General features: G+C 45.5%; 1 protein-coding gene across 1 annotated transcript; it reads left to right on the forward strand.

The window, feature by feature from the left end:
* The first annotated feature begins 251 nt into the window (after window positions 1-251).
* On the forward strand, window positions 252-12,558 carry LOC106711115 (DNA-directed RNA polymerase III subunit RPC3). Its single transcript, XM_045683412.1, has 11 exons — window positions 252-553; window positions 1,042-1,166; window positions 1,390-1,519; window positions 1,806-2,001; window positions 2,161-2,253; window positions 3,047-3,223; window positions 8,852-9,005; window positions 9,495-9,615; window positions 10,013-10,084; window positions 10,615-10,782; window positions 12,270-12,558. The coding sequence occupies exons 1-11, from the start codon at window positions 407-409 to the stop codon at window positions 12,405-12,407; spliced, it is 1,521 nt and encodes a 506-aa protein (XP_045539368.1). The 5' UTR covers window positions 252-406; the 3' UTR covers window positions 12,408-12,558.
* The last annotated feature ends 799 nt before the right edge of the window (window positions 12,559-13,357 follow it).

Here is a 13,357-nt window from a genome sequence, read left to right on the forward strand (position 1 = left end):
AAGTTCATATAATGGTGTTTTTCAATGCCGCAATTAAGTACGTATATTCAAATAAAGTAAAAAAACGAATTGTTTTACCGGAACCTTTATCTGTTGTAATAATTGCTTCGATTTGCTATTATTTTATACTCTTTGCCATTTGAGATTTACATTGTTGTTGACCTAAAAGGCTATGTTACCAGGTCATAAAAAATAAAAATAAACATTGATGTTGACGTTTGTCTTTGAATTTTGATTTTGTAAACATCGGCATGCTTCATGTGCTAACCTTATTTTTCCATGGAAATTCGAATGGAAAATGAGTCTCTATTATTATGAATTTACTACATTAATCTAATCAAAGAAAGGGGCAAAATGAAGTGACAGTTAGTTAAAAAGAGATGAAACCTGATGTTTAACATGCATCATGTCGCACCAATTAGGGCGAGTGGTTTCAGAGATTTTGCACCAATATTTTGGTGAAATTGTGCAAAAAGTTGGACATGATTTGTTTATTTACGGTAGCAAGCCAATTCCTATGATTGTGAAGACTACTGGATTACCACGTAAACAGGTATTAAATTATAGTTCTATATGAATGTTATTGTAAAAGCAAGAACTCTGGTCAAACCTAAGATTTACCTATAGTGACAGTCCGAAAATCTAATGTTTCATCAAGTGAATGGTATTAAATGCCCGAGTTAAACAAAAACCGCATATATATTTGAGCTTTTACGACAACTATTTGTAGCAATAAATCTTAGGACTTGCACGAATTCGTGCTTTTACAGTAAATTACGTAAATTGTAAATTACATTTTTATTAATTTTTCTACACAATTTTGTCAGTATAATTTAAAATACTTGTATTGAAGTATGAGTTTTGCTAAATGTAAAAAATGTATAGGTATGTGATCCATCATTTTCTTTTCAATAACATAATATTATTTTAAAGAAAATTACTCGCATATTTCATTCATATTATATTTCTAATAATCAGTTTTATTTGATAACAGTAAAGTAGTAAGAAATTACTGAACAATTAAATTTAATATTTTTATAGGTAGTTGAGAGTTTGCGCACACTAGTTAAATTTGATTTGGCATCATTTGAGCCGTCCTTCAATGAAGTAGTTGCTGATTACAAGCTGAATCCTGACAATGTGCTACTTCTCATCAGATATCCAAGGTTTTTATTTATTTTCATTTATCTTCATGTTTATCTATGAATATTTTTTTCAAGTATATGCCATTTTTGGTCCAATGTTGCAGTGGCAGTAAAATTCTATAGTTATTTTCATAAGCTTACTGTAGCATAAGCCAATGGACCCGCTTTAAAAATTGATATTCCATTTTATATTCTCAATTAAAGCTTAGTCATGTGGTTAATTTATATTTTCATTTATTTCAAGATATCTCCTCCAGATCAAAACAAAGTTTGGTTCGGAAGCTGAAATATTAGTAGAGGAACTCTTGCAGCAAGCATCATGTACTGCAAGTGTGTTGTTGGTTACTGTTGCTGCCAAATATAAAGATGATAAGGTAAGAACTTACACTTTACACTTTGTAAGAAAGTAATTTGTATATTAAATATATCATTCTAAGTTCATATTCTAAAAATAACAGTAGTTATCATATTTATTCATAATTATGTGACAAAAAGTATGGAAAATTATAAAAGACAAGACAGTTACATTTTGACAGGGCCTTCTTCTTTTCTTTCTTCTTTTGGCTTTTTTTTTTGGACAATGGGCTTGTACTTTATTTTTCATTTGTTGCACTATATGAAATCAAATTAGTAAGTAAGTTATTTATGCTCTATTTATAGGAGAAGAATATAACATTAGTGAAGTTACGAGACATATTTATTAGTATAGCGACAGCTAGATACATACAGCAAGCACCAGTGGCTGACAAGAGCGAGGTACCTTCACTAGAACCTGTGGCTACTATTGTACCAGACATTGATATTAGACAACTAGCGCAGGCTATGGCAACAGATACACTAGCCGACGTTAATGATAGTGAGTTTAATTTTTTTTATTTGTTTTAAATTTTTACTACAATCTTAACTTTTTGTGATAGTGGAGTACTTAGGTTATGTAGCTACCACCTATTAACAGTTGTGACTTGATAAATATTTATCATTTCGGTGATATTGAATGATATAAATCTATTTGCAGATATTTACTGGAAAGTAAATTTTGATAGATTCCATCAGGACTTCAGAGATGACATCATGGTGAAAGCCATTACTCGCAGGATAGACGAGAATGGTGAGACTTAGTTAGTTAGTTAGTTAGTAGTAGGGGCTCAGTTCTCCGCAACTCCACGACAAGCGCGTATTTTGCGTGAAGGCAGGCTGTGGGTTACTCCAGCCAGCCCAGCTCGCCAAAGAACCCCAGCAATCCCTTAATGTTGCTGGTGATCTCTGGCGGCGACCTCGGCGGACCGAGGTATCTGTCCCTGTAGTCGGACACTGCCGGGCAGTGTTGTATAACGTGCAATGCTGTTTCTTCTTCCTCCATGCACGCCCTGCATAAAGGACTGTCTGTGATACCTAAATTAAAAAGGTGTTTGTTAAAGTGGCCGTGACCTGTCAGAGCAGCTAATGGTGAGACTTACTTAGTCATTTAATATACTATTTTACTATACAAATACTAGCTTTTACCCGCGACTCCGTCCGCGCGGAATAAAAAATAGAAAACGGAGTAAAAATTATCCTATGTCCTTTTCCTGGTTCTAAGCTACCTGCCCACCAATTTTCAGTCAAATCGATTAAGCCGTTCTTGAGTTATAAATGGTGTAACTAACACGACTTTCTTTTATATATATAGATAGATTATAAAGGAGAAAGATTTGATTGTTTGTTTGTTTACATTGAATAGATTCTAAAACTACTGAACTTATTTGAATATTTCTTACGCTCTTGAGTTATACTAGATGGTTACTTTTTTAATTCCGTGAGGTCGAAGTCGCGGGCAACTGCTAGTATAATATATACAGTCAAAAACGTTAATTTCTTGCTTATTAATTCTGTTCATTCATTCATTTAATTTTGTGCGTCAGCGGGTGAGTTGATGCATCTCCTGTTGCAACAAATGTATCTGACATCTGCGGAGTGGGCAGCCGGGTCCAACCCCACGCCAGCGTTAGATCTGCGCGATGCTGTTCACCGCACAGATCGACCTGACTGCGACCGCAAGCTGCTGCAACAGTACATGGACCACTATCTCAGAGTACTAGGTAAGTTTATAATTACAAACTAACAATATTGTAAGATATTTGATGCAAAAGTATTTTAAAAGAATTAAACTAACAGCGAAATAATGAATTTAACTCTACTTCATAATAATCCTCGCTGTAGTAAAAACTCAAACCGAACGTAAACAAACAAAAATGTCAGACGTTCCGCAATGACCGATGGAAAGAGACTGCCTCGAGCAGCAGCGCACGCTTCCTTATAAAACCTTTTTTTTGTGTGGCTACCCTCAACAGTCCTAACACGGCTTCTCCTGACATGAGACCGTCCTCGGGCTCGTTCTTCCAGCACCTTCAACACTGGAATTCGTCTGTAACAATGGCATAGAGTCTTTCGATACCAGCTCGTTGGCAGCCGCGATGCGGGCGCGCTGCTCGTCGTCAGGCGCTACACTGGCGCGCTGCTCGGCAACAGGTGCTGCACTGGCGCGCTGCTCGCGACAGGTGCTGCACTGGCGCGCTGTTCGTCGACAGGTGCTGCACTGGCACGCTGTTCGTCGACAGGCGCGGCTGTGGCGCGCTGATCGTAGACAGGCACCGCTCAGGCGCGCTGATCGTAGACAGGCACCGCTCAGGCGCGCTGATTGTAGACAGGCACCGCTCAGGCGCGCTGATTGTAAACAGGCACCGCTCAGGCGCGCTGATTGTAGACAGGCACCGCTCAGGCGCGCTGATTGTAGACAGGCACCGCTCAGGCGCGCTGATTGTAGACAGGCACCGCTCAGGCGCGCTGATTGTAGACAGGCACCGCTCAGGCGCGCTGATTGTAGACAGGCACCGCTCAGGCGCGCTGATTGTAGACAGGCACCGCTCAGGCGCGCTGATTGTAGGCACGCGCGGCTGTGGCGCGCTGCTTGTAGGCACGCGCGGCTGTGGCGCGCTGCTTGTAGGCACGCGCGGCTGTGGCGCGCTGCTTGTAGACAGGCGCGGCTGTGGCGCGCTGCTTGTAGGCACGCGCGGCTGTGGCGCGCTGCTTGTAGGCACGCGCGGCTGTGGCGCGCTGCTTGTAGGCACGCGCGGCTGTGGCGCGCTGCTTGTAGACAGGCGCGGCTGTGGCGCGCTGCTTGTAGGCACGCGCGGCTGTGGCGCGCTGCTTGTAGGCACGCGCGGCTGTGGCGCGCTGCTTGTAGGCACGCGCGGCTGTGGCGCGCTGCTTGTAGACAGGCGCGGCTGTGGCGCGCTGCTTGTAGGCAGGCGCGGCTGTGGCGCGCTGCTTGTAGGCACGCGCGGCTGTGGCGCGCTGCTTGTAGGCACGCGCGGCTGTGGCGCGCTGCTTGTAGACAGGCGCGGCTGTGGCGCGCTGATTGTAGGCACGCGCGGCTGTGGCGCGCTGCTTGTAGGCACGCGCGGCTGTGGCGCGCTGCTTGTAGGCACGCGCGGCTGTGGCGCGCTGCTTGTAGGCACGCGCGGCTGTGGCGCGCTGCTTGTAGACAGGCGCGGCTGTGGCGCGCTGCTTGTAGGCACGCGCGGCTGTGGCGCGCTGCTTGTAGGCACGCGCGGCTGTGGCGCGCTGCTTGTAGGCACGCGCGGCTGTGGCGCGCTGCTTGTAGGCAGGCGCGGCTGTGGCGCGCTGCTTGTAGGCAGGCGCGGCTGTGGCGCGCTGCTTGTAGGCACGCGCGGCTGTGGCGCGCTGCTTGTAGACAGGCGCGGCTGTGGCGCGCTGCTTGTAGGCAGGCGCGGCTGTGGCGCGCTGCTTGTAGGCAGGCGCGGCTGTGGCGCGCTGCTCGTAGACAGGCGCGGCTGTGGCGCGCTGCTCGTAGGCAGGCGCGGCTGTGGCGCGCTGCTCGTAGGCAGGCGCGGCTGTGGCGCGCTGCTCGTAGGCAGGCGCGGCTGTGGCGCGCTGCTCGTAGGCAGGCGCGGCTGTGGCGCGCTGCTCGTAGGCAGGCGCGGCTGTGGCGCGCTGCTCGTAGGCAGGCGCGGCTGTGGCGCGCTGCTCGTAGGCAGGCGCGGCTGTGGCGCGCTGCTCGTAGGCAGGCGCGGCTGTGGCGCGCTGCTCGTAGGCAGGCGCGGCGGTGGCGCGCTGCTTGTATGCAGGCGCGGCGGTGGCGCGCTGCTTGTAGGCAGGCGCGGCTGTGGCGCGCTGCTTGTAGGCAGGCGCGGCTGTGGCGCGCTGCTTGTAGGCAGGCGCGGCGGTGGCGCGCTGCTTGTAGGCAGGCGCGGCTGTGGCGCGCTGCTCGTAGGCAGGCGCGGCTGTGGCGCGCTGCTCGTAGGCAGGCGCGGCTGTGGCGCGCTGCTCGTAGGCAGGCGCGGCTGTGGCGCGCTGCTTGTAGGCAGGCGCGGCTGTGGCGCGCTGCTTGTAGGCAGGCGCGGCTGTGGCGCGCTGCTTGTAGGCAGGCGCGGCGGTGGCGCGCTGCTTGTAGGCAGGCGCGGCTGTGGCGCGCTGCTCGTAGGCAGGCGCGGCTGTGGCGCGCTGCTCGTAGGCAGGCGCGGCTGTGGCGCGCTGCTCGTAGGCAGGCGCGGCTGTGGCGCGCTGCTTGTAGGCAGGCGCGGCTGTGGCGCGCTGCTTGTAGGCAGGCGCGGCTGTGGCGCGCTGCTTGTAGGCAGGCGCGGCGGTGGCGCGCTGCTTGTAGGCAGGCGCGGCGGTGGCGCGCTGCTTGCAGACAGGCGCTCTGCTTGTAGACACGCGAAGCTGCGGCGCGGTGCACAACACAGCTTCATAGTAGGACACAAGACCCGACCAAATCTGCATCTACGAGGGGAGGTCCAAAAGTTCGCGGAATGGAGGGGATGGAGTGGGGATAGGGTAGCTCGCTTAGTGTCATACTAATTGGGCACTCATAATTAGTATATATATAACATTTCAACCCTATAGTGCCATTCGTTTACGAGTACTCGCCTGCTGAACAAGTCAATCCGGAAGCAAACTGCAACTATGGAGAAAATTGAACATCGCGCTGTGATAAAATTCCTTACCAAGCAAGGAAAAAACGTTCAAACCATTTTAAATGAAATGGAAGCCGTTTATGGAGATCAGTGCCCTGGTAAAACAATGGTTTATAAGTGGCATGGTCTTTTTAAACATGGTCGAGATTCAATTGAAGACGACTCTCGCTCTGGGCGGCCAGCTGACGCCACCACATCAGACATCGTCGAAAAAGTCGAAAAACTTGTACTCGAAGACACACGTTTGAAGAAGAAACAATTATCTGCATTTGTTGGAGTATCAGATACAACTATTTTGCGTATCCTGCACGACCACCTGGGCATGACAAAAGTCAGTGCAAGATGGGTGCCGAGAATGCTCACGCCGCTTCAAAAACAGCAGCGCGTCGACGCGTCTAAGCACTTTTTGGAGTTGTGTGGAGACGAGCCCGTGCAGATTTTGGAGCGGATTGTTACTGGAGATGAAACATGGGTTCATCACTTTGAACCTGAGTCCAAACAGGAGTCCATGCAATGGCACAAAAAGGGTACACCACCTCCCAAAAAATTCAAGGTGTCAGAATCGGCGGGAAAGTTGATGGCCACTGTTTTTTGGGATTGTAAGGGAATATTACTCATTGATTATAAAGAAAAAGGTACCACTATAACCGGAGAATACTACGCACTCATATTAGAAAAGTTAAAGGAGTCAATTAAAGAAAAACGTCGAGGAAAATTGGCCAAGGGTGTGTTGCTTTTGCAAGACAACACGCCGGTTCACAAGAGCCGAGTTGCCATGGCTGCTCTGCACACACATGGGTTCGAACCACTTGTTCACCCACCCTACAGTCCAGACCTGGCTCCTAGCGATTTTTATTTATTTCCAAATTTAAAAAAAGAGCTAAGGGGAAGGAAATTTTCCGACGATAATGAAGTGAAGGAGGCAATTTCGGCCCATTTTGAGGCCAAAGACAAAAAATATTTTTTCGATGGTTTAGAAAAATTAATTCATAGATCGAATAAATGTATTAGACTTAAGGGTGATTATATTGAAAAGGAAAAATAAATTTATTGTTATATTTCATTGACAACCCTTTCATTCCGCGAACTTTTGGACCTCCCCTCGTATATCAATAATGGTGTCCTCGGTTATTTGATCATAACTCTTTATGGTTTCAAAACATTCGTCACATGACCACGCGAGCCATGACATCAGTGGCAGCCCGCAGTATGCCAGATACTGAACGTCCCGCAGTCCGTTCAATGCCTTAATTCACAAGATCATGTAGGGCAAGCGTCCCGCAGTCCGTTGCCGATAGGAGCGTCCCGCAGTCCGTCCTCTACATGATATTAATGGCAGCCCGCAGTATGCAAGATGCTTAACGTCCCGCAGTCCGTTTAATACCTTACTTCACAAGACCATGTAGGGCAATCGTCCCGCAGTCCGTTGCCGATAGGAGCGTCCCGCAGTCCGTCCTCTACATGATATTGATGGCAACCCGCAGTTTGTCAGTTCTGAAGATACCCTAGAAGCATCATCTCATGATACAAAACGTCTCACAGTTCGTTCACTATCTCACTTCTGCAGTTGGGTATCCCGCAGTCTACGCAACGCAGACCATCTCGAAAATACATGGACAAAGCAAACTGAACTCATAAAGGGCATCAATGACTATTACAACATAATGACATACGTCTGACTCAGGTAATGGCTTAACACGCTCAGCTCCACCAATTAGCCCTACACTTTAAAATGAAAATGCTCGTACCATGCTGGCATGTAACGTCTTAAATCTTGTCACGACTCGGCCTTACCTGACCCTCACTAATAAACTGATCGAGGTATTCAATTTCAGTCTTTAGTAAAGAACATATCTTTAAATTAATTGAAAAGTCTATTGTTGACTTATTTGGCACCAAAACTTGAAATATAAAAACATTGATTCGATCTTACCGCAGTACAAATTGAATAAATCGTGTCCACAATCCTCTCTGCTGTGAAATACACAGACAGCGCGTGAGCCTCACTACCGACATATTCCCATGCAGAATAAACGGCTTGGTCCACGCTACCCATGTTTCGCGAACACTGGTATGACTTTGATATCGACTCAACTTGCTACGACTACAACAATTATCACGGTAACGATCTGACATTTTTCTCTTTGCATTTATTTTTTACGAAAATGCAAACAGAAAAATACAGAGTGAGCAAAGTGGATAGAATCACGTGGATCCTATCCCACTTCTGATGTAAGATATTTGATGCAAAAGTATTTTAAAAGAATTAAACTAACAGCGAAATAATGAATTTAACTCTACTTCATAATAATCCTCGCTGTAGTAAAAACTCAAACCGAACGTAAACAAACAAAAATGTCAGACGTTCCGCAATGACCGATGGAAAGAGACTGCCTCGAGCAGCAGCGCACGCTTCCTTATAAAACCTTTTTTTTTGTGCGGCTACCCTCAACAGTCCTAACAATATTATTATTATAAATGCGAATGTTTAGATGGATTAATGGGTGTTTGTCAGCATACTTATAAAAACATAGGTTACTAATAAAGTTTTTATATTTCCATATGGACGGAGTCCAAATAATTAATATTGTACAAAACTAATTTTATTAAGGTTTTTTCCTACCTGCCCTCCCCCATTTGATGTAACCTAGATTATCGTCTGGCGACTTTCTTAAATATTGGTGTTTAAGTGCTCCGGCAGTGTGTAGTCAGTGTTAGCATGTGTGACAGAGGAGAATGGTGCGGGGTTTGTGGTGCGAGTGGGCGAGGCGGGCGGGGGACAGTACGTAGTGCGAGGACGTCACGCCGCCACACAGCTGCTGCTCGCTGCACTCGACCACACCGTCACCGAGAGACTCGGCTCTAAAGCTGCCAGGATATTCAGGTGATGATGCGGATTTTTTAGGAACTACGACTGCAAATATAAAATAACGCCATCTAGTGGATGAAATGTTAAAACTTTTTTAAAAAGTGGGAATATATTGTTATGCTAAGTTTCTCAATGGTAGACGCCACTAACGTCTGATTAGTGTGGTGCCGGAGGCCTAATTTGAGTCCTCTTACCCTTCCCATCCCTTTTCTTATAAGGAAAGGATGGGAAGGGGAGGTGAATTTGATGGAGGAGAAGATGCTTAGGAAGGTTAAAATACTTTTTTGTGCGTCTCCTCCTTCGTCGATTGGGGATAGGCAATGCATCTTCAATTGCAAATGTCAATGGGCAGCGGTCGCTTCGCCATTTCGGCGAATTCATATGGCCGCTTTATATCGAAGTTTTGGAAATGTAATTATTTAAAAATGAACTCCCCTTAGTCTGTGTTAGTAGTGATATAGGACTTTCTTAGTTATATTACTTAATCTTGCCTCTAAATTACAGATTAATTCGAACAAAAAAATATATAGAGGAAGATGATATACAGAAGCACGCGATGTTACCTAACAAGGAGTGTAAGGAGCTTACATACAAACTGTTGGAGGAACATTTTATTAGCATACAGGTTAGTTATTTTTTTTTTTATATTACAACGAGCAAGCGGCCACATGATTGCCGAAATGGCGACCGCTGCTCATAGACATTCGCAATTGCAGATGCGTTGCCTACCCTCAATTGACGCAGGAGGAGACGCACAAAAATAGAATATTTAACCTTCCTATGCATCTCTACCATCAAATCCACCTCCCCTTCCCATACTTTCTTTATAAGAAAATGGGCGGTAAGGGAAAGAGGACTAAAATTAGTTACATTAACATCATAGTCACTAATGTTTATAAATAAATTTATGAAATAAACATAATAATTTGTAGTAATTAATATGGAAATTTAAAAAATGTGGTATAATTAAAGAAATATTATCGTTTTGTATTTGGTAAAGTGTAAATTGTAATATATTACAGCCGATGCGCAAGGCGGCGTCTTCTGGTGCAATGGCCAAAGCTGTTTACTTGTATCATATTAAATTACACGATGTAAGTACATTTATATTTAAACTTTGGACCAAAAAAAAATAACAGGGTTATGCTTGTTTACTTAAGTTAAACAAAGATCAAATTGTTTATTTTTTTCTTAAAAAACACTTTTCAAAAACTAATATCCTTAGAAATAAAAAAAAAAGCAGAGCACAATTTGTATATAGGTATTTAAAAATGTTTAATTGTAGACAAATATGAGTATTTTAACCAGTGAGAGGCGCTACTATCGCGATTAGTTCTGTCAAAATTACAAAGTTCAGTTCAGTTTCTTGTTTCTAGCTCTACCACAGCGGATCGTGCCAGTTTCGAGTGTTTATAGTTTTATTCTTACATTCAAGAGACTGGGAACACTCATTACTAAACCTACTACATAGAAAATGACATGACAGCTGGAGTACAAAGAGTACATTTTTTGACATTGAGAGGGGGGCGCTAGTGAGCTGTTATAGTTTACTTTTACTTATATCCACCGGTTCAGATAGACTTTTCGGTCGTTATGTTTATCAAAGTGTCATGTCTGTCGCCAGGTAGCGCAGAGTCTGCGCGAGATGTGTTACCGCGCACTACACAACACACTACGACGGGGGCAGCACACGCGCGCCGCACACGCCCGTCTGATGGACAAGCAGCGCCGCGTGCGCAGCATTGTGCACAGCATGCGCGTGCGCGGGGAGCCGCAGCAACACATTGATGACGTCAGTACACATTGATGACGTCACTCACACACGTACACAACACACTACGACGGGGGCAGCACACGCGCGCCGCACTTCCCGTCTGCTGGACAAGCAGCGCCGCGTGCGCAGCATTGTGCACAGCATGCGCGTGCGCGGGGAGCCGCAGCAACACATTGATGACGTCAGTACACATTGATGACGTCACTCACACACGTACACAACACACTACGACGGGGGCAGCACACGCGCGCCGCACACGCCCGTCTGCTGGACAAGCAGCGCCGCGTGCGCAGCATTGTGCACAGCATGCGCGTGCGCGGGGAGCCGCAGCAACACATTGATGACGTCAGTACACATTGATGACGTCACTCACACACGTACACAACACACTACGACGGGGGCAGCACACGCGCGCCGCACACGCCCGTCTGCTGGACAAGCAGCGCCGCGTGCGCAGCATTGTGCACAGCATGCGCGTGCGCGGGGAGCCGCAGCAACACATTGATGACGTCAGTACACATTGATGACGTCACTCACACACGTACACAACACACTACGACGGGGGCAGCACACGCGCGCCGCACACGCCCGTCTGCTGGACAAGCAGCGCCGCGTGCGCAGCATTGTGCACAGCATGCGCGTGCGCGGGGAGCCGCAGCAACACATTGATGACGTCAGTACACATTGATGACGTCACTCACACACGTACACAACACACTACGACGGGGGCAGCACACGCGCGCCGCACACGCCCGTCTGCTGGACAAGCAGCGCCGCGTGCGCAGCATTGTGCACAGCATGCGCGTGCGCGGGGAGCCGCAGCAACACATTGATGACGTCAGTACACATTGATGACGTCACTCACACACGTACACAACACACTACGACGGGGGCAGCACACGCGCGCCGCACACGCCCGTCTGCTGGACAAGCAGCGCCGCGTGCGCAGCATTGTGCACAGCATGCGCGTGCGCGGGGAGCCGCAGCAACACATCGATGACGTCAGTACACATTGATGACGTCACTCACACACGTACACAACACACTACGACGGGGGCAGCACACGCGCGCCGCACACGCCCGTCTGCTGGACAAGCAGCGCCGCGTGCGCAGCGTGAACACTCCGGCGGTCGTACTGAGACTGACTCTGTGCCGCCGGAACATTCTTATTTATACCCTCATGAGACAATAAAGTGTTTGAATTTAGTAATCGTTTGTAAATTAATCTAAAAATTACAATAAATGAAGTTTTAATCAATTAATCGATTGTAAGAACGTATTTAATTTCAACAGTGAGATATTTTTATAAGATGGTCACGCCGATATATATATGTAAATTGAAAATCGAAACATATTGGTACAAAGTAGGATTCGAACCCAGGACCTACAGATTGCAAGTCAAGTTCTTAACCCCTGAGCCACCGACGCTCTTTCTTTATGTTTTTCTCATAAACAATAACTACCTTACTATTATCTATATCTAGTTTTACCATTGCTGTGTGCAGGTGGAGGAGACTCTGACACCGCCGGAGCTGTCTACATTAAAAGACGTGGAAGCGCGCCTCAAGCAGTTGAGCGCTGCACAACTTGCTATCGACAAGAACCTCTTTATCCTCAACTGGTACTTCATGTACCCGCATTGAGAACTACCCTCAAATTAGTGTGACAACTCAAGATCATCTGCGCAGTGAGTCTCAGTAACTCATGCAATGTTCCGAGCAACCAAATTATTTAATTTCTCCTCTATAAATGTTAATAAAAGTGAAAGTGTTATCATTTATATGAAATGATAAGATAAGTATATGTGAAAAAGTGTTTTGGACGTAAATGTCTTTATAATAAAGTGAACAGCTAAGTGTCAAGTTCATAAAAGTGGATGAAAAAGTTATATGTCAAGGAAGAAAAATAAAAATACATTATATATTCTTAAAATTTTATTTGACCCCATCGAAACTCAATATTCGTTCAAACAATTTACAACCTATTTGTGTCTGACATTACAAAACCTTCCGATGTCACACGCAGACGAAAGCGCAACTACCCTCAATACATAAATGCAAGTCAACGACAACTCGACGACAAACCGAACTGGTAAGTGATCAACATATTTATAATTTAATATTAACAATTATATAGATTATGTACGGTACGTAGATAAAACACCTGTTATACAGACACCTAATAATATTTTATTACATTATATACCGTTGTATGTATTCACTCCATCTTTAGTTTATATTATTAACTGTAGATATATAACCTATAAATAGTTAATCCGGAACTTAAAAGTGAAGAGAAAGAAGGCATCCAGTGACTTAAATACGTCAGTTGATGTCAAACTTGTATGAAACTTACTATCTATAGGTTTATATATCTATGCTAATATCTTTAAAATTCGCCAATTTAAAGTGATTTGTGTGTTTTAAAATAAACTACATTTATGAAAGAAAATTCCACCAAATAAAGCCTTTTTATGCAATTTTTTACCAAATTTTTATTACTAAATTATCGCTAAAAACAACATTATTTAATCTGCTTTAAAATATGTTAAATGTTATGGGAAATTTGTTTTTTTTTTTAAGTGTAAAATACA

This window comes from Papilio machaon, chromosome 22, assembly GCF_912999745.1.
Source record: "Papilio machaon chromosome 22, ilPapMach1.1, whole genome shotgun sequence".
Lineage (NCBI taxonomy): Eukaryota > Metazoa > Arthropoda > Insecta > Lepidoptera > Papilionidae > Papilio > Papilio machaon.

Bases quoted from the DNA above. Each gene is read 5' to 3' on its own strand.
- LOC106711115 (XM_045683412.1), top strand. From the start codon at position 407: ATGTCGCACCAATTAGGGCGAGTGGTTTCAGAGATTTTGCACCAATAT. The intron at 2,002-2,160 runs GTGAGTTTAATT...ATCTATTTGCAG, and splicing joins ACTAGCCGACGTTAATGATA to ATATTTACTGGAAAGTAAAT. The intron at 3,224-8,851 runs GTAAGTTTATAA...CATGTGTGACAG, and splicing joins CCACTATCTCAGAGTACTAG to AGGAGAATGGTGCGGGGTTT.